General features: G+C 39.2%; 1 protein-coding gene and 1 pseudogene across 5 annotated transcripts in view; one reads left to right on the top strand and one right to left on the bottom strand.

Moving 5' to 3' along the window:
- SYNPR (synaptoporin) overlaps positions 1-26,106 on the top strand; it is a 321,242-nt gene that overhangs the window by 259,163 nt on the left and 35,973 nt on the right. For 3 of the 5 annotated variants that reach the window (XM_077128800.1, XM_077128799.1, XM_077128798.1), the window contains one exon: positions 729-927. In XM_077128800.1, coding sequence (XP_076984915.1) covers positions 729-927 — 199 coding nt within the window. Of the gene's footprint in view, positions 1-728; positions 928-26,106 lie in introns of those variants that run through there. The other 2 variants (XR_013162656.1, XR_013162660.1) reach the window with 2 other exon arrangements.
- Positions 23,936-24,807, bottom strand: LOC143656971 (checkpoint protein HUS1 pseudogene; annotated as a pseudogene).

Below are 26,106 nucleotides of genomic sequence, written 5' to 3'. Positions count from 1 at the left end.
GGGCAATAAAGAAAGAGAAAAACAAGCCACCAAATACATCCCCCAGACAAGTTTGACTGGTGCTGCGAATGACATTCAACAGAGTGATGTTATAGATGTCTAAGGAAAAGGAGCTACTTTAGATTAATGGTCAAGGAAAGGATCTCCCAAGAGATGAGGTCTGAGCTGGCTCCTGTATGCCAAGAAGAAGGCAGCCACGGGAAGGGTCAGCGGGCAGAGTGGTCTACAAAGAGGGAACAGCCAGAGAAAAGACCCTAAGACAGGACTGTGTGTGGCATAACTGAGAATCAGAAAGCAAGCCAATGTAGCTGAAGCTGGTTGAGAGAGGGGTAGGGGAAAAGGCTGGAGCCAGAGCCTGGGAGCACATGATGTAAGGCCTGTTCAGCTGTGGTAAAGTACTGAGGTTTTATTCCCAGCTCCACGGGAAAGCACCAGAGAATTTAATAAGAGAGATGCTGCAGTCTAATTTATCATTACTTCAAGTTCCCCTTGTCCTCCCCTCCTCCCTTCTCTCCAAGGTGACTAGCAATTATTAAACCCAACTGAAAGATGTTTAACTGCAATATTTATTCCACCTCCAGTTATCCAGTTATCCAGTTTCTTTAATGAACGTGTCACATAAGCCTGCCATAAAACTCCCATTTTGCTTTAGAAGACTTAAATACATGGTGTCTAGTTTTCTTTCAATAGCATTTTACAGAGTGTCTTCTTAACTCTGGCCATTTCAGGTTGCACCAGGTGACTTTCGAGGTGCCCACCTGCGTGGGAAAGGGACGGCAGAAGGTGGCCCTGACTGGCGACTTCTCGTCTTCCGCAGAATTCTTCGTCACTGTTGCTGTCTTTGCCTTCCTCTATTCCTTGGCTGCCACTGTCGTTTACATTTTCTTCCAGAATAAGTATCGGGAAAACAACCGTGGTCCACTCATTGTAAGTAGTGTTCTTTTTGAAATAACTTTTTCTGTCCCTTCTAGTTTTTTTCGTAATGCTTGAAAAGATTTGGACTTACATGAGCCCTAGGGGCAGGCTGTTTAAAGGAAATCTTCCAAATTTTTTGAATCTACAACAAAAGCATAACACTTTTCATTGCCTCCTGCCCTTGTGTTGGAAAAGGATCAACAAGACTTGCCGAAAATCCTCTGAAATAAATGGCTGGAAATCAAGGGGAAAATAGTGAGGATTGCTGAAGATTTGTTTAACTCAGCATTATGGAGTTAGTTAACCATTTTTCTCGCTGGTTACTTAGGCAATGTGATTTGTGCTTATTTGAAACGTATTATTATCTTAGTATATGACAGGCTGGGAATAGAACTGTTCAGTTTAAAGATTACGTTCTCCATTCTACATCTCCCTCTCTGCCCCCAACTTTTTCTTTTTCCTTATACAGTGTTTGAATGTGCAACCAATGTAGACCAACATATGGCAACAGGGTTACACATACATCTAGGGGTACACAAAAACTCTTCTACGGAGTAAAGGGACATAGATAATTTTAAGAAAATAAAATTTAAGTTCATGAACCTTCACATTTATATTGCCTAAAATGTATCTTCCTGCTTATGTCCTGCATCTGAAAATATCTTGCTGTCTTCTGTCTTAATCAGCTACTGCCATTTTGTAAAAGAAAAGCATACCCAATCTTACTATATAGTATATTGCCCCAGAATGCAAAACTCCTAGGGCACTAAACAAAAGAATGATTTGCAGTATCGGTGTTGGTGAAACAAGAAATGATTCTAATGCCTGGGTATGTACCCTTTTGCACATAAGGAGGATTCCAGTTTTTTGCTATCAATAAAATTGGAAGTCCTAATCTACTTGTCAGCTCATAGAATACTAAAAACTAAGTTCTGATGACAGATCTCTATGTGATATGGGGTACAAGAAATGTAAAGAAATGAATGACATTGCTGTAACAAAATCTGTCCATTCCCATCTGCTCATTTATGTGAACAAGTCTTCTCAGCACTTACATCTATAAAATAAAAAATAAGAATGGGGGCGGGCCATGGTGGCTCAGCAGGCAAGAATGCTCACCTGCCATGCCAGAGGACCCGGGTTCGATTCCCAGCGCCTGCCCATGTTAAATAATAATAATAATAATAAAAATAAGAATGGAATTCCTATTCTAGAAATAAATAAATGTATGTCCAAAATAAACAAACTAAGTAACATAAATTTCCAATAAAAATTTTACTTTTTCTTATCAATAATTATTAAAATATATAATAATATAGTCTCGAGCAAGGGCTACGTATACACATAAACACTCTCACAGAATTCTAAAGTCCAAGGAAATATCGTAATATCTTGACTCCCAAGCAGAAGAAGTAGACACAGCTAGTTTGTCTATAAAGTGGGAAAGATCTATTTTGTTATATAAAACCAAATTCTAATTATAAATCTTGTGACGGCATGCCACTTCATTCCTTTGTAAATAGTCTTTCCCATCAAGAGGATATAATGAAATCCTGAATTGTATAATACACTGGGTAAGTTTGTTTTACTATGTAAGAATTCGAGAGTTTTGCCACGCAAAGGAGGACTCCAAGAGACGTTCTCTCATGCAACACGCAAGGGGTTTATTTACCACACATGCGTGGGGCTCACTGAACACGCAGGAACAGAGAGCCCCGAGCCTGGGTTTGGGAAGCCTTTTAAGGGCCAGGATAAGGGGGTGGGGTTTGAGGGTTGAACATGAGTTACAGGTTCTGCTTTATGCAGGAAGTAGATAACGAACATTTTGCAAGAAGCAGATAACAAACATTTTTCGCGCATGAGTCTTGGGAGCTGCTTTATGCAAGAAGCAGCTGTCTCGTTGTGCAAAACTCCCTTACTCAACCTTCTCAGTTGCATTCTTAGATAAACTTCCTCCGGCAGTTACAACCTTGCATAACCAAGGCAGCAGATAACCTTGCATAACCAAGGCAGCAGATAACCTTGCATAACAAAGGCAGCAGATAACCGCCTCTGGGAAGTCCCGGGTTGTTTTTCTTAGCCTGATGGGGCCCATAACTCTTTTCTTTACAATTCTTAACTCACACCAAATGCATAGCAGTGAATGTAAAATGACACAAATGCTTTTGCTGGATATTTCTATCATTCAGAAGCTAAAATATATGTAAATAGCTAAATTAAGCAGGAAAAATTAGCTACTGTTAAGCTTTATAAAATCCTTCTTTACAACTACATTGAGGAGTTGGGTGTGTGTGTGATAATTCTGGTAATAAAAAAGGATAGGCTCTTGGATGAAACTTGAGATATTAAAAAACTGATGTGCTCATTACTTAGCAGAGTAAAGTTAATTTGAAAATGAGCTTGAGTCATAACAGTCAGGGAGGCAGATGAATGTAGAGGACCGGCGGTTAATGACAGATCTTATCAATTCAAACCCCACCATGATGAGTACATGATCGGGGGAATAAGGATGGGCTATTAACCCAATTGCGAAGAGCAGGTTTAAGCAAATTCACAGTGTGAACAAGATCTCCAGAGAGTGGCTCATACATAAGAAAATGTATCATTTGTTCATATGTTAACAGTAATGGTATGAGTTTTAAACCAATCCCATTTATTCAGAAGGATGCCTGCTGATCACTACTTGGGTAATTTTGTTCTTGTAACCACCTATTCTTTTGTTTTCTCTTGTCTTGTTTTTAACAATACACTCACACATTATAAAATTTAAAAATAAAAAAATTTTTAATTTTATAATTTGGGATACTCCAAGTCAAATGAACTTTTAGTCTGAAACAACAAAGTTACTGTATTATGCTGATGTAAACTAATTTAACCAGTTCAAAGAAGTCAGATTTCCTTCTAAGCTTGTTCACATGCCCCAAATTAACAAATTTCCATCTTGCTTTATAGTTTTCTAGGGTATGACATTATAGATCAGGCACAAAAAAATCAATCTGTAGAAAAGTAATTGATGATGATAATGATATTGACCGATATTGACTGAGCCTCTACCATGTGTCAGGCTGGTTTAATACAACAATCCTAGTTTACATTGTTATTCACATTTATAGATGATGAGAGAGAGACTTGGAAAGATTACCGAGGTCTTCCAAGTCACACTGCTAAAGGCCCAGAGTTTGAATCCAGGTCTCTGCAAATCCAGGGCCCAAATTCATAATTCCATGCGAGAAGGTTCAAGATCTTCATAAGCAATGTGCTACAAAGTTAGACGGGTGGAATGGGTATGACAAGTTGGTTTATATGCTTGGGCAGCTATTATATTGTTTTATTCTTGTTGCTAACAGGGCGGCGTGAGAATTAAGACAGACACCGATTTCTGAAAATGGGAGCAGGGGATTCTTGAACTTCTAGAGCCAAGAGCCCTTTGCTAGTTTTGCTCCAGCTATTTATTAGTGGTTATTTCAAAAGGCAGGAGGAAGTAACATCAAGTTAATCTTCAATGTTAATTACAATTACACCAATATGTAAAATACAAGAAAATGCAAAACCTTTTAAGCTAAGTTGTTTATCTGTGAAATCTCTTCAAAGAATAGCACATTCCAGCCCCCAGCCCTTTTATCCTTCAGAGCTTCCATGTAGGAGATGAGCCACCTGCTGTGTTCCGCCAGGGCGACGTGACCCAGTATGCCCGGTCACCATCTCAAGGTTTAGCCTGAAGGTCAAAAGGTCTATTTCCCACAATTCTGGAAATGGAGAAGCCAAACCCCATAACCGTTTAACTACTCTGCCCATTTGATATTGTAGAGGGCTTTTTATTTGCCTTCAAGATCCATTTGGAGTTATGGAACTGCCATGAATCTAGAACAACTAGAGTTCTGCTTGTACTGCAGTTTATCACTGTTGTACATAGAAGATGCCAATGATACAAAGCAAGCTTAGGACTTTTTTTAAGCATTAAAAAAAAAAAATCCAGGATCAACGTAGATTATAAAGCAGAGACTACTAGGGCTGATTACTATATTTTGGCAAGCAGCAGTGAACAGTTTCAGACAGATTGGGACTAAATTTGTCAATGGCTACTTTTAAAATATCTTTTTCTACTGAGTATGCTTGACAAGATTACCTACCTTTAAATAAAATGAGAATCTGAATGGCTTTAGAAGTAAAGTAATTGTTAATGATGCTGAATGACACAGTGGGAAGAAAATCAGGCCAAAGGAATTAGCTAGCTACTGTACATTACTATAGTAAGTGCCTTTTTATAATAAATATCAGTTTTCAGAAGTAGAAATGGCCACCTGAGGGTATGTGATTGTGGAACTGAAATGTCACATCTGGTTATATCATTTTCTCATGCTCCTTAGAGTATAGTTTTAAAGCCAAGGAAATATAACAAATATCCTGACATCTAGGCAGAAAAAGTTGACCATAGCTAGTTTGTCTGTAAAATGGGAAAGAACTACTAGATTTCTATGACAGGATGTTCTGAGCCATTTTCAGATCAAATAGTCACACTTTGAGGCTTTTTTTTTTTCATTAAAAAATAACTTTTCTTACAAAGCTCATAGAGTACTCTGAGAAAGAGTATATAAATACCATCCCATATTTTGGTGAATCCTTGTTGCAAGTGGTTTAAAGTGAATACTCTAGGAGCTAAGGAGAACCTTTTCATAGAAAAGGAAGGGGTTAATTGCTCAAACTCCCCTTTTCCATTAGTTGACCAAAGGCTGTTTATGGGACTAGAAGTATTACCCGTGGCAGGCAGGCAATATTAAAGCTCACATTTGTTCTATGCCCAACGCATACTGGAGTTTTTTCACCCCATCTGGCCTTAAAACAATCCTGGGAAAGAAGTAAAACAGTTAGAATTAGTCCCATATTCAACTTAATTCCTCTTTATTGACCGTGTCCCACATATTGGACATTGGAAAAAGATATTAGAAATCTCTCTCTCTCTTCTCTCTCTCTTCTCTCTCTCTCTCTCTTTCTCTCTCTCTCTCTCTCTCTCTCTCTCTCATCACGTCAGATCCACTTCATGTCTAACTTTATCTGATTTTAATAGGTAATAAATATTTTTCAATGAGCCATAAAATATGAATGAATTAAAAGCATCCAATCTGATGAGGAAAAATAATTTAATAATAATAATAATAATTTGATAATAGTAATTCCTACAAATAACCTGCTAGAGCTATGTAAAAAGACTTTGATAACTAAAGAAGGAAGCATAACTCTGCCTAGGAGTGAGGGAACCCCCTCCCGGGTGTCAGTGGCGTGGACTCATTTTAAAGACAACTCCAGAGCATCCGGAGGCTGGTGAGTAGGATGAATGGAGGAGATCATTTTTGCAGTTCTACCCCAGATGCAGTGCATTTCACACTCAAAATAATAACATCATTTCATGCCCCCAAAGTAAGTATCTTTTTAGTCATAGTTACACCTGTCAGGATCAGGCACTCTGGCTTATGATGTGTGTGTGTTTTCCACCGCCCTGTCTCTTTGTAACAAGAAGTGTTGACAGTACTAAAAAGTATGGAACTAGCCTAACCTAAATCAATCCAAACCACTGTAAATTTTGCATCAACAAATACATTTTTCGAAAATTGGCATGGAACATTTTCCCAACACACCATCTACATGTTTTATCAGATTTTACTTCACAGCTCTTTTCCAGCTTATTTGTGACAAGTGAATTCTTAATTACAGTTTAAATGAGGGTTAATTCCCATCTTATTTGGTGCCATGTTTCTCCAATTAACTAGTTAAACAAAGGAATGAACTGTTGTCAGGTCACCTTAATAAAGGCATTGAATTGCATAGAAAATTAGTGTGCTTCTTCAGTGTCCACAGCTCTTTTCTTCCTGGGCTGTGCCTTCAGAAGCTAATGGAAAATATTTGTCCATACACAATCCATTGCTATTACACTGTCTTATTCCAGGGAACTCCTAATTCAGTTAGAAAATCAGGACATAGCAGACATTTGGCAAAGCCCCAAATGTGTCTTTACTGTGTGTTTATTTTCTTTTTTTATTTTTCATTTAAAGTAAAATGAAATGAAAACGTGTCTACTCTGTAGCCCTAAGTGCCAGCACTCAGAGGAAATGTTTTTCTGTAATAGACCAATGGTTTTTAACTGGTGGAGATGGGAAGTGGTGGGGAATTTTATACCATCTCCCCCTCTTCCCAGGGACATTTAGCAATGTCTGGAGACATTTTTTATTGTCACACCTGGGGGGCTATTACTAGGATGTAGTGCGTAGAAGCCAGGGATGCTGCTAAACATCTACAGTGCACAGGACAGCCTCCCCCTCAACCAACAAAGAGTTATTCAGCTCACAATGTCAATAGTGCCGAGGTTGAAAACATTGATTTACAGCAACAGCCAGCACCTATTGAGGACCTACAATGTGCCAGACGTTGCACCAGACACTTTCCATGCCTTCTCCTTAAATCTAAGATAACGGTTTGAGTTTAATATTACAGTTCCCATTATCGAAGTGCAAAAACTGAACGTGAGAAAGTGTAAGGAATTTGCTCTAGGCTGCTTATCCCAGGGGCAATATGGCTCCATCTAACCTCAGCTCAGAAGTTGCTTCATCTCTCTTTGAACAACGAACTGTCCCTCATGCGTACATTTGTCTTGGTCCATGAACCTCACTGCATGCTACACCCACTATCCTCTTGTAGTATACACACACACAGACACACACACACAGGGCTCCCCAATTAAACATCTCTGCTTTGTAGCCTCTTTCTCCAAAGGTCCGCCTTCTGATTGACCTGAGTAGAGAGGAAAGTGGAGCTAACCATATTTCCATGAGCAATTTTAAATGTTACCTCTGAAAAGAATCTTGTATCTTCCCAGAAGACTATGGGAGCTTTAGTATTGCTCCTGACTGCATCCCTAATTCTTGAATTGGAGCCAACTGAATATTTCCAAGCAACTCGTGACACTAGTTTACCCTCACGAGTACCACTATTGGTTCTGATGAGACTCCCAAAATGGTATAGAGTTCAGAAGGGACAGGGCAAAGATACTTCCTTATTCAATTAAGAGCTCTCCACAAAACTTTTTTTTATAATTTGATTTTTATTTTTTTGTGCTTATACTACACTCAGACACATTTTTTTAATCAAACAAAAACACATGTGCTGTTTCCTTTTTGATGGCAAGACAAAGCTCTTTCTTAGCTACAAGAGGAATGGCTGTGGTTGTTTAGTCCCCAGTGGCCCCAGCCCTGTGCTAGGTACCAGGATCACAGAGCAGAATAAGACCCTGTTCTTGGACGCAAGCCACTTGCTTTCACTCTTTTTACCCTTGAGGACAAAAATCTATCTTGGGGAGACATAGGAGGCTGGGGTTAAGAATTCAGGCTCTGGAGCCAGATTGCCCATACTCACATCTCAGCACTACCACCTACCATTTGTGTGACCTTGGGCAGGCTTATTGAACTTCTTTGTGCTCAAGTTTCTCAACCTGCCAAGTGAGACAATAGTTTCTAATTAATGGATTGGTGGTCAGATCAAATGCGCTATCACACATAGAGCAGTTTCAACAGTACCAGGCACACAGCAAGCCCTCACTCATATAAGATAATGAATATCGGCATCATTATTACCTACCCTGGGGTCCACACTGTGTTTCAGTGTAGCTGGTGTCTATTAAATCTCAGTGCACTGGCTGGCTGAAAAATAAGTGAATGAGGTGAAACTCCGCTTACTTCCTCCTCGCAAGAGATGCTTTGAAAGACTTCTTGTTGCACTGATAACCTCGCCTGCTCTTTCATATTATTTTGTATTCATTGAGCCTCCAAACGCGTCATAAGCTTCTGACAGACAAATGCAGTCAGCCTGAGATGGAGTTTCACACTGCCCCTCATTGCTCTATCCCTTCTCTTAGGCCATCTCACTCCTACCCCCACATTCAGACCTTGTGCACTAGGGAAAAAGCAGAACTTCATTAAACTAACCAGGCTCCAGAGGACAGAAACTTGAATTCCTTATCAACTGGCAAGACTGAAAATAGAAGGGGAGTATGAAGAGCACAATTGTGTAACAGGAAGGAACTTGGAAATTTTGATTGTTTGGGGGCATCCAGCTGAGAAACTGAGCTCAGACTTTCACTCTCTTCCTATTATTTTTGAAGTTGGTGGAATCTTCCCCACCCCCCTTTAAGAAGGCAAAATTACCCTGCTATTTGCTAAGTTTATTTCTCTGATTCTAGAACAAGTGTATGCTCACACATGCTGCTTTGGATTCTCTGAGGCTCCCAGTAGCTTGAGGTCTTGCTCTAATACCCATAGTTCATTACACTTTCAAACAATTGGCACAAAGTCCAGAGCTTGGATTTTTTGTTTTTTGCAGCCCTCTTAGCCCTTTCTCACAGCTGGGCATCTTCATTTTCATTGCTTGTTAGCAGGACTCCAATCAAAGCCACAGACACACAAGGAAGTGCTTCAAAGCTGTCCCTGGGAACATATAGGAAATGATTCAAGGTAAGATGGGCTTGGATCCCTTGTGAGGGACGTGATTACTGAAAATACCTGAGAGCATGATTTTATCTTAACTGAACCACCTTTCTGAGAACTGCAACTTCCAAATCCTCCTCCATGTTCTGTGTTGTTCTTAGATATTCTAGAAAACATCTAACAGATTCATATGCTGTCTTAAGAAATAAGCAGCTAATGCTGAGTGGCATGGACTTTTATTTGTGGCTTAGTAGATCCACTAGCCAATTGACTAGCCACAACTATGGACAGAGAATTAAGTCGATTTTTGAAAATTCAGAAATTACAAGAGCCAAAATAAAAAGTGAAATTATTATAGTGGGAAAAGAACATGGAAAAATTACAATTGAGACGAGGGCAAAGTGGATTTAGCTGCCATTTATTTTTGAGCAATTTCCACAGGCCAGGAATCACATTTGTATTTAATTCTCCAAAGACCTTTAGACAGGATTATTATTCTCACTGTCAAAGAAAAAACTTGCACCAGACAATGTGAAACAGGCAAGGATGACTTTATTCATAGCCACCCTGATGAGGGGAGGGAGTTGGGTACTACTCTGATAAAACAAGTGACAGCAAGCTTTGTTAAGCTGGGAGTAGGTTGGGGCAGAGAAGAGCATGTGAGTCTGGTTGCTGGTGACAACTTTGCCCACAATATGGAAGGAATCTGAAAATAAAACTGAGCAGAGATAAGCAGTTCCTGGAGATGGGGAGAAAGACAAATAGAGAAAGAGAGATACTTAAAAACTTTGAGCCCTTGATTCAGCTGTAATCATATCACAAAATTAAGCCAGAAACTCTCCTGACTTTCCAATTATGTGAGCTAATGCTTCTCCTTTTCTGCTTATAGTTTGCTTGTGATTTCTGCTCTTGCCAAATGAGCAAATCTTGACATATACATAACTTCTGCCTCTTCTGTCAAGAAGTTGTATCTGTACATCAAAAGATTATTATGAAGATTAAATAGCAAATCCCTGGCACTAAGCTTAGAAGCTATACATATAGTAGATGCTTAATAACAGTATGTTCATTTAAGCATAGGACCAAGAAAGCATAAAGCAGAATGACTTTTATATTAATTATTATTAACTTTAGTTGTTTCTATTTGTAATCGCTGCATAATATTCCACTATGTTGAGATATCATAAATTATTCAACCAATCTCCTACTGTTGGATAAGTAGCATGCTTCTGATTTTTTTTGTTTCTCATAATCAATGCTATGATGATAAGCCTTGCATTTAAATCTTTACACTCATTTTAAATAGTTTCTTTAGAATAAAAACCCAGAAAGTGATTGTCTTCCTGATATTTTTAAGCAAATGTTTTGCATTTTAAGTTCATATAAAACATATCTGTAGCAAATTACTTCTGATCTGAATGAAAAAATTTGGATTCCAAATTTTGACTCTACCCAGACACTGAGATCATATATGATTAGAACAGAGATCTTCTCAAGATGATCTACAAAGAGAATTTTCTTTCCAGGGAAACTAAAAAAAAAAAAAAACAAGAAAAAAGTTGTTTTAAGAAGGTTGCTACTGAAACGTTTGCTTTGAAACTTGAAACACTAAGGGGATATCAGAAATTCAATTCAAGTCGTGTTTAAGTATGCAGAAGCTCAGACTTTAATTACAAGGGAGAACTCCCCAAGAAAGGAATTAATCTACATGGCAGTAGAAGCTTAGACTCAACGCTGGGCTCTGCATGCCCTTAGTTTGGGCAGTATCCTTTTTCCCTGAGGCTCATCTGGCCAAAGACAGAAGGAAAAAAACAATAAGAATTCCATGTGTTAACTTTTTTTTTAATAATGGAGTGCTTTATAATTTTCACCCTGGGGTGACTAAAATGCATGCTATTTTGGATATGGCAAATCCAGCAGATGGTCAGGGAGCAACTAGAGCGGTAGGGGTCTTTATCCAGCCCTGCCTGCAGCAGTTGGCCTCAGGAGAGCTTCTGCCTAAATATGGTGGCTCCTTTCAAACCTCCAATTAAGCTATCTCCCACAGCCCTACTTCACTTTTTCACTGGTTCTATAAATTGGTGATTCAGAACAGCAAAAAATCCAGGCTTCCAGCTATATGGGATCAGTGTCCCTTTTTAGAAGATCCAGCTCCGGGTGAGCTCGTTCTGGGCATTATAAATCCTCACACCTTAAGGGTTGGCCCAGCGATAGGGAAAGGGATAAATAATTTGATCCATATTAGGAGGAAAATCAGGAGATTTTCCTGAAAGTGGTATCCTTGCCTCCTGACTTCATTCTGCCAGTCCAGCTCTCCAAAGTGTCTGGGCTCATGCATTGGCCGTTTCTGGCTTATCCAAATAAAAATTCACTCCTCACTCCAGGATTTGAAGCCATCCTAACCTGTGACCCTTTAGCTATGCTTCAGAGTCATCTTCCACCATTCCCTACAGTCCATGTTTTAGCCAAACTGGTCTACTTACCATTTCCTAAACACATTCTATCCACCCGTGTTTCTCATGTTTATGGAGCCTCTACCTGCCACTTGGAAGGTCCTCCTCCCCTCCCCCCTTTCAGACTATCAAAATTTTACTCCTCCTCAAAGGCCCATCTCAAATGCCATCCCTTTCAGGAAGTGTCTCTTCTCCACCCACATCTTCATGCCCAAAGATAGGAGTTTGCCCTCCTGTAAACCTGCATGGCTCCTAGTAATTCCATTACTGCCTGTACCTTAGTTAAATGTGATTTGTCTGATTCTCCTTAGTAGACACTAATGTTTGATGGGCAAGGACTATGTCTAACAAAGCTGTAGTTCTCTAAAAGCAGTAGGTATTAAAAATGAAATAAATGACCTTCCAAGCTGGTCATCAAGGTTAAGTCTGAGTTATAATCATCCATTCAGCACACATTTATTGAGTTCCTGCTGTGTGCCAGGAACTCTGGTTGGCAGTGAATACATAGGCAAATGCATATCCTAAAAGAAACACAGAAAAGGCTCCCAAAATTATAGAATATGCATTGTCTTGGTCTATAGATGTTGAAGTTGTCCATTGGGACTGCTTGTACTTTAAAGGTAAAATTTTGAAAATCCCAATAAGCATCAATGTTACTAAAACAATGCCTCATCTCAGAAAAAAAACCGAGCTTACTATTTCAAAATGCTGGAGTCTAAACTGTCTCAAATCCTCCCTACACCCTGCAGATTACAATGTTCAGTGACTCTGCCCAACCAAAGGGTCCTCAGATCTCTCAGTTGTGTATACTTTGTTATGATTAATTGTTATGTAACAGGGAAATGGAACCAAAATATAAATACTAGATCCCTACAGTCTTTGTTCTTCTCTGAGAAGGTGAAATTTGACTTTCACTCATAATTTATTATTTTAAAAAGATATTTATAACTGTTCATCAAAATAAATTCAAATTTTATAAACTTTTGAAACATTCTTTCAGCCCCTGGTTACTATCATTTAACTCTTTTTTGGTTATTGGAGATCACTTGGAATATATGTAGTCAGAAAATAATTGTTCTTGCATAGGAGTCATCCTTTTAAAGACTCAGGGATGAATTTCCCCTAAAGAGAAGTAGAGAAACTGGTAATAATCTATTTTCAAAATTCTGATAGTTTCCAAATACATATTAAAGAAGATGAACCTATTTTCCTACCTGTCTAAGAAAATAAAGCTAATTCACAAGACTTTATACTCTTGCTTAGATAAGGTAATTTGATGACAAACTATATATGAAAAGCTTCCTGGAATGAGTGGCAGTTAAGTCATCTTATTTCCCTAAAACGAGTGAAATCTTCCCGGATGGAGCTGACTAGATAAGGTGAGCTGTTGTTGTCTCCTCCCACATCTACGATCTTATGACAATGCCACATTTTTGGTTTTCTGCTGGAAAGTCAGTTTCCTATGCTGGAAAATGAGCTCTTTGAAGGCTGGATGGTTTTATCTTTGAAAGACCAGCACAGAGCAGGCACTCACTAGGTACATATTAGAGGATTGAACCCCAAGCTCCAATTTGTGTGCACATGGCTCTTTTTTTTTTTAACATGGGCAGACACCAGGAATTGAACCCGGGTCTCTGGCATGGCAGGAGAGAATTCTGCCACTGAGCCACCGTCACACTGCCCTGCACATGGCTCTTTAACTGGAATTCAGACCTCCATACCCACTTCACTTTCAGTTTAAGCCCATCACATATTTATCTGAGTGCTTTTCTTGCTACCATATGTCCTAGGTTGGCAAAACAACTGGCACTTTCTATTGTCACTCAACTCAAAACCTTTCCAGTTGATTCTTCCTACCTATTGAACTAAATTTCTCTAACTGGCCTTTATTTTCATAAAAATTTCACTTCTAACTATGCTTTTCTCTGTGCCCTCATTTCGCATGAGATTATTCAAAGTATTCTCTCCTGTCTTAAGCATTGTTCTTGCAACAGAGATTGACACCTGCTGACTTTGAGTAAAGCAGTATGCTAGGTATAGTAACCTAAACCCGAGTCTCTCCATTTTCTGCTGCCCTCTCATTTAATAGTTTATCACTCTGAAACAGAAATACTTTCTTTCCCCAAAGCTCTTGAATTACAGAAGGAGGTCAGAAATTAAATGCTATTTCATCATTCTTATTTTGAAATACAAAATCCTTGTTAGTTTGTGAAGGTGGAAAATAGGAATCCATTCTCCCCACCTAAATTTGAACAACAGCTAAGTAAAAGAGAAGGGCTAAATTTAAATTAGAAAGTCTATATTAAATCAGCTCAAATCAAAGACGATTTCATTCCAGGTACTGTGTGCATTGAAAAGGTGTAATTATGAGAACTTGATATATTCTGCTGCCTTATGCACATTCACTTTATGAACTTAGACCTCCAGAAGCCTCCTAGGACTGCTTCCTCATTTTTTAATAGGTATTGAGAATGACGCATTCCCTGAAAGAATGAAAGGAGGAGAGGATTTATTTTTAAGCCTAGCAGCAAGGTTAAAACAAAACAGCAGCTACTGGCTAGGCTTTGTGTGTGCTTTAAGAATGCTGTAAATAAAATGAACCTTAAGCATCAGCACAGAAATGGGAGTTTGGCACTTAGTGGGGACAACTGATCCATTAAGAAAAAAATAATCTTATGATTAATTGTAACTTTTAAGTAACATCAATGGGTCTCTGGGAAGTTGCTGTGAATATTTATCTTGGAAAAGGAAGGGACTTTAGAGAATTAACAGTAGATTCCGTAACCCAAAGCCCAGAGCTGCTAGCCAGGTCACACTTCAGTCAGTGGAGCTCCATAGTGGGCAACATAAAGTGAGCCAGGTAAGGGAAGAGCTGGGAACAAGCTCAGACCAAGCAGGTAACTCATTACCTATTCATTTCTTCATGGCTGCCAATCTCAAAGCTCTGTGCTGTGAAGATTCACAACACTCAAGAAGCCATCAGGACTATTGAGAGGCTGGCTTTCACATGCCACTTCTGCCAACCCTGTAAGTAAAAAATTAATGCTGTGCACCCCACATTTTCGTGCATCTTTTAATGTCATAAAACTGCACACAATTAAGCAGGTCAAGAAATCACAGTGAAATTTGTGGGCAGCTTAGAAATCACTACTTTCTACACTCTCTGTTCTACCAATGGAGGCCCAGAGAAGTTGTCACTAACCTAGGTCACATGCCTTATTTATGGGCATCTCCAATATGGCTCAGCACATGCAAGTCCATGAAGCAAGGCCAGCTTGCAGATCAGGTTTGGCTTGTCAGTCAGCTCTGCTTCCCCGTTATTCTAACTCAGACTGGTTCAAGGCAGAAAAATGTGTGAAAGGGATATGTGGGTCATGATGTGAATTTTCTGGTCATCCTTTACATCAAAACAATAGCCAACTTGGGGACAGGATGTCTCCACCAAAGTTGGGACAGATTTATCTACCTTTTGCAAGTTTCCTCCATGGAGCAATTACTTCCCAAGATACACTAGGCTTCAAGCTACCAAGTGGGTGCATCAGTGGGTAAATCTATTAGTTGAATGTCAGCCTTCCCCCACTAAATATCTGGGCTCTTTTCTCTCCCTGCTGTGGGTGATGGAATCTAAAATATTTATGTGGCTTTATAATGAGTATTTAGCATTTTCATGCACCTGGTATTTGCCAAATGCTTGGCAATCAGTGTTTATTAACAGGAAAATAACTCCCAGACAATATGCTGGGTGATATTTGGGGAGCATGTCCCTTTGGAGGCACAGAGAGAGTATTTCTTAGATTAATGTTGGGGCCACTGACACAGAGTAAAATTCAGTTGCCAAGTTTTGCCTATTGCACCATATTTAACTTCCCCCTAGTTTTCTAGGCTTGATCTCAAGAATCCTGAAGGGCAATGCGGTCATTGTGCATTTCACTCACTCATCAAGCACTTACTAAGTTTCCGCGAGGTTTATGATGGATTAAGAAGACTCTGCCTATGTCTGGATTGGGTACTTCTCCTATGGCACCCTGTGTCTAGGAACATAACCAGCGGTTCTCAGTTCAGGTGGTATGTCATTTGGCAATGTCTGGAGACAGTTTCGTTTGTTCCTACTCTGTGGGTTGCTCCTGCATCTGGGGATTAGAGACCAAGGCAGATAAACATCCTGCCATGCACAGGACAGCCCCCTACAAAATGTGAATGGTGTCAATAGTGCCAAGATGGAGGAACCCTGTTGTAACCTTTATCTTTCTGGTTTATAACTGTTAGGTTACACAACAGCCAACCCCAACATATTGTAAGGTGCAGAGACCATTCCTTATTCTTCATTATATCCCAATACCTAACACATATAATACAGAAGTCAGTATATAATGTTGAATGAATACACGAAGTACCACATCTCTTAAGAAACCCAAAATTTCAAGGATGAAGATAGAGAGGTAGTAGGCGTTTGAGGATAAAATGTGGCTGGTCTTCAAAGTCATAGATAAGAACTATTTTGTGGGACCTTATAATTTATCATCCACACTCATGTACATTAGAAAGTAAAAGTGAGCACTTTGAAAATGCAGGACAACAGGTGAATCTCTGCAACAGACCTATCCCATGGAAATCAGGTCACGAGGTCAGCCTAGCAATAGCCTGTACGTTTCTCAGCACCACCACAAGCATGAGGCAGATACTGGATTTACAGAAGATTTCATGGAGAGCTGCAGAAGTGTATACTGAACAACACACAACAAAGATTTAACAAAAATAAACAAAACCTCATTAGATGGCTTGATCTTCTTTTCACGGCCCCATTTCATGCCCACAATCTGCGTGCTCTATTGCAAGCAACTTCTTCCCACCCTCCCTCCTACACCAGCCTCTCCAGCCCTCCACAGTTTCTCTCTCCCATGATCTCCTGCTCCTTTTTCTTATCACTACGATTTAGCCCTCTCTCAGCTTTCATCCCTGCCCTCACTATCCCTTGTTTAGGAACCAGCAAGAGATTTTAAATGAAAATAACTTTTCCCAAATATGGTTTTTAGAGCCCCAAGCTATGGTGTGGGTTTCTACAATGCTGTGATTATGCACAGAAGGTAGGTTACCCCTACCTGGGATCATGGGGAAAAGCTTTTCGAGGAAATAATGCTCTAAAAGACTATGTTTTCAGTTTTCTCAGAGGAAATGTAATCAAGTTCATGACAACCCATCCAAACATCTGGGTCTCATGTTTTCTGCATGAATAGAAAGAGTTTCTTCACCGGGAAACATACTTTGTTGGTGAAAGCCACAAAAATTTTATGTGGAAAATTGTTAAGGAGGGAAGAAAATAATGATAGTATGCTTTATGACTTCTCCAAGCCTTTGGAAGAAAGACATTGAGACATCAATTTAACTTTCTATTTTCCTTTTCTACTCAACTCCATTTCAGTAAAAAACAATTGTTTATAATCTTCAGTACAGTTATTGTAAAAACAAATAACTACTTCTTCATTGTTTTTTTTTTATGAGTAAATACTGGAGACAAAAAGCTTACTCTCTTTAACTTTAGGTAAAATAAGTTCCTTTATTCTATAATCCCATCTAAGACAACCATTGCTGAAGGGAACTGTCCAACTGAGATTTAGCAATATATTTCACCTCTTTTTAGGCTAGATTTATAAACATTCTCATCAACACAATGTTACTGGACATAGCCATGGATTCTTTTGCCTGACATGTTCAATAACCAATTCCTGAGACACTGGGGTTTCAAAGAGTTTATTACTAGGTGTTTAGTAGAAGCAGATGGCCTAGCAACCCAAAATCTGTCTCCCTGAGTTTAGGGGTTCAAGGTGTTTAAGGATTTTAGCAAGGGGAGATGTGGTCATTTCAAATCCCAAGTTCAAAGCAGAAAAGGAGACAGGGTTATCATTATCTTTTCAATAGAAGAACATAAGTTGAAAGAAGGGGAGGCAGAGCTATCAGTTTAGTACGAAAGGATGTAAGCCAAAAGAAAGGGAAACAAGTTATCTTTCAAGAACAAGTCTAGCTGACACAATTTACAAATGTCCGGGGCTGAAGCTAATTAATGGCTGACTTCAAATTCTTCATTAGCATTAGAGCCTTTGCCTCATATTCTGAGCCACTGCTTGTACACTATGTATGCACTGTGTGTGTGTGTGTGAAGATTTGTCAATAAAAATATTTAAAAAGAAGGTCTGCCCAAAGGGAGTGTAGTATGCAGAGTTTTCCCCATTTCTCAGGGCCTCTGTCTTGTCCTGGGATTTTGCTATATAATGATTCAGTATTCAAAATCATTCCTTAAATCCTGATTTCTCAATTACAATAGAGTCTATTAAGTACCAGAAACATTTTTCATCCTGAAAGACCCATTTGATGTCAAACACATTCACGTACAAAGTTGTAAAATCCCTTACATCTTCACCGGGGAGATGGATACCACTGATATTGTTGTAATTTAGAAATTAGGATTTAAGGGATGATTTTGATTACTGAATCACAGTCCTTTTTGCTTCCTGGTATACTGGAATAGACAGAGGGAAATTCCTGAAATGTCTAAATTGTAATCCATCTGACTTGATCTCTGATAATGATTGTATAGCCCTTCTCTTCCGCCCCTGTGATTGTAAAAACCTTGTGACTAACTACCATTTGTACCCAGTTATCCAGTCTTTCAACTTTAGAGTACTGTGATCACTAAAGACAGACCCTAGTGCTTATTAATGAAGAGTCTTGGGTCTGCCCAGAACTAACCCACCCAAAGTCCAAAGTTATCTTGATAACCGAGACTGAATCTAACCAAAGTGGGCCCACCTGACATACACAGTAGCTTAGACTTTAATCTAAAGTCAACTATACCTCATTCTGTCATTTTCTTTCATACATTCTGTGACTAAGCATGTCATCCATCTGCACATGCTCAGTAATCAGAGTACCTCTAATTACATCAGTTGAGGCCGCTGTGCTCATTATCCTAAACCATCTTTTCTCTAATAAAACTATCTGAATTATTGCACTTCGAGGAGACAGATTTTGGGCTGCTAGGCCATCTGTCTCCTACTATGCATCTAGTAATAAATTCTTTCTTTTTGAAACACTGATGTCTCAGGAATTAGTTACTGGGCGTGTCAGGCAAGAGAATCCATGGCATTTGTCTGGTAACACTATTCTATGTGGCTTTCTGTAAGTACATGAACAAACAACAGATGGTCATCTGTATAAGGGTAAGGGAATTGGTGCTAATCTTAGAAAGTTCTTAGCCACTTCCCTCACCCAAAGTTAGGAAGGGAATCCTCAGATGGAATGGCTTTCCAACTTTAAAGAAACAGCTGTCTGATTCTTATTCACGCCATCATTCTGCTAACTACATGTCAAGACAGACCACAGTATTGCATGCATAGAATCATGTTATCTAAATCGTCATCCCAATCATTGGTAAGCACGTTGACCAGAACTAATGTGGGTAGGAAACTTGTGGATCCCTTGAGGATCCATTTCCCCATTAGTCACACCCCTAAACACCACTATTTTTTAGTTACATTCAGAGAATTGAATTGGTTGAATCAGTTTTTAATCTTTGGTCTAAATGTTCAGGTGGCACGTCCTATTTAGACTCAGTGATGAAGGGTCTAACTGTAAGGTGTAGTGATACAAAGACTGGGCAAATCTGGGCTTGTTGGCAATTTGCAAAACAGATTGCTATGCAAATACAGTTCTCACACACACAGTTGTAAGGTAAACTGTGAAAATGGGAAGCGGCAGGTGGCTGGGTAAACGTAATGCTTAAGTGCTGTCTGCATGTTTACATTTAGCTCTTAGAGACTGAAATCTGCCTAACTGAATTAAACAAACAGTTATTGAGAAATCATTGTGTACAAAATACTATGCTAGGCTCCAAGGCCAGAGAAATTTTTTTAGAGGAAGAGGAGGAGGAGATCGAATGTGAGAACAAAGGTTGGGCTTTAATGGGCAAAATACAGGTTTAGGCAGAGAAATACTGAATCTCATGTGGAGAGAAGAGCAGGACTGATAGATCAGCAGCAGAGGAGGGCAGAAGGAATATATGCATATGTAAGGGTGTGGGTGTGGGTGTGGGTGTGGGTGTGAGGGTGAATGTGCATGTGTGAGTGCATGTGTGCAAAGGCCTGTGAGAGAGAGAGCATGAATGAATGTTGTGTGAGGGCAAGTGTACTTAAGGGTGGAGAAGTTGGAAGGAGATGAGGCTATAAATTTGGGATGGGCCTAGTTTTGAAAGATTTTAAAAGGCAGAATGAACACACTTATTTTGCAATTGGAAGTTTTGAGTATGTGAAGGCTGTGAACAAATCTGTGCTTTAAAAAGCTTATGCTACCAATTAAATAATAAGCTGATATAATAGAAGTGGGGAGATGTTTAGGAGGGGATTACAGTTGTCTGAAGAGAAAACAGTAAAATTTAATTATAACGTCAAGTATTTCTTGAGCACTTGCTACTTCACAGCTACGGTACCAAGGGCTTTACAGGTATTATCTCATTTAAAGCTCACAGAAATCCTGCATAGGAGGGTTTACCACCATAAAGGAGGCCCAAGGTACATAACAAGCCAGAAATCAAATCAGATCTGTCTGATCCAGAGCCTGGGGCCTTGCACAATCCAAAGGATGCAGTAAGAGTGGGGTAAGGAAGAAGTTTAGGAAAGCCCCCAGAGTTTCCAAAAGTGGTATGAGATTATGTTATCAGCAAAGCGGATATGCTTAGATGGAGGAGTAGGTTTAGGGAGGGAAAACATTGGTTCTTTTTCAGACATGTTAAATTGTGAGAGTGAGTAGGACATCCACATATGGAGATAGCAGAGAGATAGGTGGATTTGAAATTCAGATGAGTCATGAGAATATGAAACAGAGAGGAAGAGAGAGAAAAGCTATGACTCGAAGTGATAATCGGGAAAAAGGATTCTCAAAGAAGACCATCAAGAATTCAAGCTGGTAGTACTGACCAAACATATCCAGTGTAAAAGATTTTTTTTTAAAAAGGGGAATTTAACAAGTTGCAAGTTTACAGTTCTGAGGCTATGAAAATGTCCCAATGAAGGCTAGTCTATAATAATGTCCAAATTAAGGCACCAACAAGAGGTTACCTTCACTCAAGAACGGCCGATTATGTTCAGGGCTTCTCTCTTAACTGGAAAGGCACATGGAGAACATAGTGATGTCTGCTAGTGTTCTCTCCAGGTTTCTTGTTTCATGAAGCTTTCCCAAGGGGGTTTCTTTCTTCTTCTCCAAAGGCCCTTGGCTGAGTGGGCTCTCCTGGGTCTCAAGGCTCTGAAGCTTCTTCCAAAAAAAATGCTTCTTCTTTTTAAGGGTTCCAGTAAACTAATCAAGACCCACGTGGAATGGGTGGAGTCACATTTCCCTCTAATCAAAAATTAATACCCACAATTGGGCAAGTCACATCTCCCTGGAGATAATCTAATCAAGTTTCCAAACTACATTACTGAATAGGGATTAAAAGAAACAGCTGCTTCCACAAAATAGATTAGGATTAATCCATCCAGGGTACATAATCCTTTCTAATCGGCACAGTGTATATCTGAGGGAATTGAGAAAACATGTCCACATAAAAACTTGCATGATTATTCACAGTAGCATTATTTATAACAACCAAAAGGTATAAACAACTCAAATGTCCATCCACTGATGAATGCACAAGTAAATGTGGTATATGTATACAATGGAATATTATTTACCATAAAAAGAAATGAAGTTCTGTTGCAAACTACAACATGGATAAACCTTGGAAACATTAAGCTAAATGAAAGAAGTCAGTCACAAAGACTACATATTTTATGAGTTCATGACTCCATTTATGTGAAATGTCCAGACCAGGCAAATCCATACAGAAAAAAAAAGGTTGTCTAGGGCTGAGTTGTTGAGGAGGAGTGGTGGTGGTGGAGGGACAGAAAAAGGACTGACTGCTAATGGGTATCAGGTTTCTTTTGGGGATGACGAAAATGTTCTAAAATTAGTTGTGGTAATGGCAATGGTTGCACAAGTCTGTGAATATACTAAAAATCATTGAATTATATACTTAAAGTATATTAATTTTATGGTATATGAATTAAACCTCAACAAACTTATTTTTTAAAGAGTGTGATTTGTACCTTGGGATTACTAATACACATATACATATATATATAGGCTATAAACCAACAATAACTCATTAGAATATTGATTGATTGATTTAAAAATATGGAGTGCCTAAAAAGCAGGAGGAATACATTGAACATAAAAAATATGATAAAAATAATAAAAGAAACAATGAGTTTCATAAGAGAATGAGTTAAATTAATCCAGGCAAATCTAAAGTAGAAGAAAGGGTATAATGTGCTGTGAAGCCAGAGAGACCTCAGGTCGAATCTTAGCTCTATCAGTTAATAACTGGGTAACCCTAAACTGGACACTTAACCTCCCTTAGCCAAGGACTGCCCTGGCTCAGCTAATTGCTACCTACATAGTAAATACAGTTAGATTGCTTCAACCTTTTTCTACTCTAGAATATTTGGTTCATTTATGATATCTTTTTGCAAGATTTTAGATTTAAAAATTGGAAAAGGATTTTTATATATTTCATTAAACTGTATGTCTTTTTAAATGGCAGAAAAAGAAAGAACACTTAGCCATACCTGGTTAGGCCACGGTGGGGGAAAAAATCAACAACTAGAAAAGAATAAGATGTAAAGTTAAATTCATAAACTGTATTTCTTATATCTATTATCAGTGTTGTGATAAAAAATAAAAATGTTGTGAAAAAATTTTCTATCCTAACCTGTATAAATAAGGTGAATTGTGAATTTGTATTTCCCCAAGTATGCTTGAATTTAATAACTTCTACATTTTTTTGTCAAGCAATTTCATTTTAGATTCATAAAGCAACACACCAACAATCACGGATCCTCAATTTGCTAACTGTTGAGCAGAGGTCAAGAAAGCAGTACTTTGGAGTTAGAGCTGTTCAAAACCCAGGTCTACCTTTTATTTGCCATGTAATGTGACTTTGATGAGTTACCTTATCTTGATTAACCTCAGTTGCTGCAAATTGGCTACAAAAGGAAGAATAGCTATTAATAGCTATTCTTTCTTTTGTCCTGATATATGAACCTCAATTATTTCATGCATCATGAAGACTAAGTTAATTTCCAACTTTCCTTGGGTTGGCCTTAACCATTGAGATTTATGAGGAAATTGCTGAATGGGGCTTCCAAGAAAGATTTTCTCATAGAGTAGAGTCACTAGGCAATCAATTTGGGCCCTTACCTTCCCACCCCCTTTGTTTATTGTGTAGACATGATACCTGGAATAGCAGCACCCATATTGTGCACAAGAAAGCACATTACACACTAAGATGGAAAGGATTTCTTACAAAACCAGGGCACTAACATCATCCCTGGACACTATACCTCTGAACCTTTTTTTTTTTTCACTTGGGCAGTCACTGGGAATCGACCCCACCTCTGAACTTTTGATAAAAGGAAAAACTTTAAATTTCATTTGCATAAGCCCTGGTTTTCCAGGTTTTCTATCACTTGTCACAGAGCACATTCTGATAGTCTTCTGGTATTATCTGAAGACAATAATTGTACCAAGCTCGGTGTTTTTGCTCAGCAAATTGAAAAGTGCTAGGAATGTTAACTAATAACATTATTAGCAGTAATTCTATCAAAAGCCTTAACAGACATTCTTGGGATCCCTAATGTCTGGGGCAAGAAAGAATGGGTGAGGGACAGAGATTTTCATTTCTATAACTATTTAATTTTATAAAATCTAATTGGCTTCTAGCTGTACCTTCATTCAGTTATGGAAGGCTTCTACCTTGGAGCTGCTGCTATTTTCTTATGGTCTCAAAGAAGTCAATAAGTAATTGATAAATTTTCTGTCACTGTAGGCAATTAATAGGAATTACACAGCATTTTTTACCTCAGTTTTCCTGTATCCGAGGAGCAAAAAGATGATTTAACAAACTTACTGGTGCATATTGATTCAATGCCTATCCCTAGACCATTTCTATTTAATACTTTTTTGAAGTCGCTGAAAAAAAACCTCAGGACTGTCAAATGAAATCTAGTTCTGTGGAGTTTTTATCTGTTACACTGCTTTGCAAATATTTTTGGTATCAATAATGTACCTTCAAGTTGGGAGAAGTGGATATTCTCTCTTAATGTTTCACATAAAATAGCACGAGGCCTTTGTAGGGTTTACTTGTTGTCCAGCAAGAAATTGTAGGAGCTTCCTAGTATCTGTGTGCACCTCAGCCATTTGTTCTGGGTTTCTATCTTGACAGGCATTTTCAGAGGCTAATGGACGATTTCCAAGGCCTTTAAAATGAGTTGTAACACACAATAATTCTGTTTCTATTTTCAAGTTCAGCTCTCCATTTAGGTTTGCTCCAGTAATAAGGTTATTGTTGATGTTTTTCGTTTTCTCCATAACACTCTTCATAGTCCTCAACACTGGTAAATAAATACGAACATCACAGTCTGGGGTTGTAGGTTCCTGTAAATCCTTCCACAGTTTCCTGGGAATAACCTTTATAGGGATGGCATGTGTCACAATGTGATTAGTGCTTGAAACATAACAGTTCTGGAGACTGCAAGGCAAGAAAAGTGTTCATTGGTCAGCTCGATTTTCAAAGTTCTGGCATCCCGGGAGGTTTTCAAGGGACGAGACAGGTTTTCCGATGTCAGCTTTGAATAAATATCACAGTTTTCCGCTGAGACGCCTTCCATTTGAAATTCACTGAAGAAGCTCTCCTGTTCCAGCTCACATCACATGCTCACCCGTCCATTAACCACCCTGTCTGAAAGGATGAAGTCCAGCTCATCCGGACTAAGGCGGAGGGCAGAGGTTTTGGCAAGCTTAGACATCATGCTCGGGATGCGCCCGAAGTGGTTCGGACAGCACGGTGCACTAGGGTGGCTCGAAACCTCACGGCCACACTCGCGCCTGCGCCGTGGCAGCCTCTGGGGATGGCAGACGCGCGTCCCGCCCTACACGTCCCGGCCGGAAATGCGGCCGCGCTGCTTGGTTCCGCCAGCCTGGAGCGCCCGCGGGACCCTCATAAGGGATTTGCGGCTCGTACTTCATCCTTGCACCAGTTAAGACTTAACATTGTACAGACGTTTCCTCCCCACGTTAATAAGTGAGCAGCGCTTCTGGGCTTCTGAGTTCAGGCCGGGCCACGGAGGGTCCTTTGTCCCAGGTCCTGGACGCATCCACGTCGGCCCCTCCATGGCGCGAGTGCCAGATGCTTGGCCTTCCAAAGATTTTTTAATTAATGAGAATTTTTTCCTCTAGCCATCCATAGCCGAAAAAAAAAAAAAGGATTTAGAAATACTTTGGAACTTTATGTTATTGTTTTAACTGAGTAAATGAAACCCCATGTCTGTATCCAAATGAAATAACCTTTTAGGAGCCTGAGCTACACACACTCCCTGAGGCTATTATTGCCTCTTATTTAAAATAGAACCACAATCTCCCACTCATCTCCCTTCCTTCCATCAAATCCATTTTCTCTTTGGTCAGTATATGTACGTTTGTTGTCATGTTCTGTAAAGGGTCTCTAACCCTAAGAAGATGAAAAACCACTAATCAATACAATTAAGACCTTCATATTTCTAGATTGATAAGCCCACCAGGCTCACTCTTATCTCAAGTCCTGACTCCTTTTCTTCCCTCTGCCATGAAGGCTTCTCCCCAGTTAGGCAGCCATGTGGCTGGCTGTCTTATATTCTGCAGGTCTTTACTCAAAACCTACCTTCTTAATAAGGCTTCTCTAGTCACCCTATCCAGAATTTCACCACCTCCTCAACAAATCCCGTTCATATCCTTCCCTCCATTATTTTTTCTCCCAAATATTTGCCACTATCCAAGCACTACACATACTTTATTGATTTATCTTGGTCATTGTTTCTTCCATGAGGAAGCACATGCTGCAAGGGCGGGAGATTTTATCTGTTTTGAGAAGAGCACTTGGTGCATGGTGGTGAAAAATTAATGAAAGAGCAAAGGTGCTCACTGATTGTTTCTTTGGGTGTTTTTTTCTTGTCCTGGGTTATCAGGCGAATGTCCCCAGTTCTCAACCGAAGTGTGCAGATCCAGCATAAGTCATTTCAAATTCCTTTTTTGGTTGGTTCCTCATATCTATCTACAAAAGAAACAGTCATCTATCATTTTCACAGAAGGACACTTCGGTGCTTCTCCTTAGTTTTGAACATCAAGCATTTGGGGAAAAGGGCTGTTCC

Source organism: Tamandua tetradactyla, chromosome 15, assembly GCF_023851605.1.
Source record: "Tamandua tetradactyla isolate mTamTet1 chromosome 15, mTamTet1.pri, whole genome shotgun sequence".
In the NCBI taxonomy this organism is placed as follows: Eukaryota; Metazoa; Chordata; class Mammalia; order Pilosa; family Myrmecophagidae; genus Tamandua; species Tamandua tetradactyla.
The sequence above is the reverse complement of the archived record's forward strand: the minus strand, read 5'-3'. Positions and strand labels throughout refer to the sequence as shown.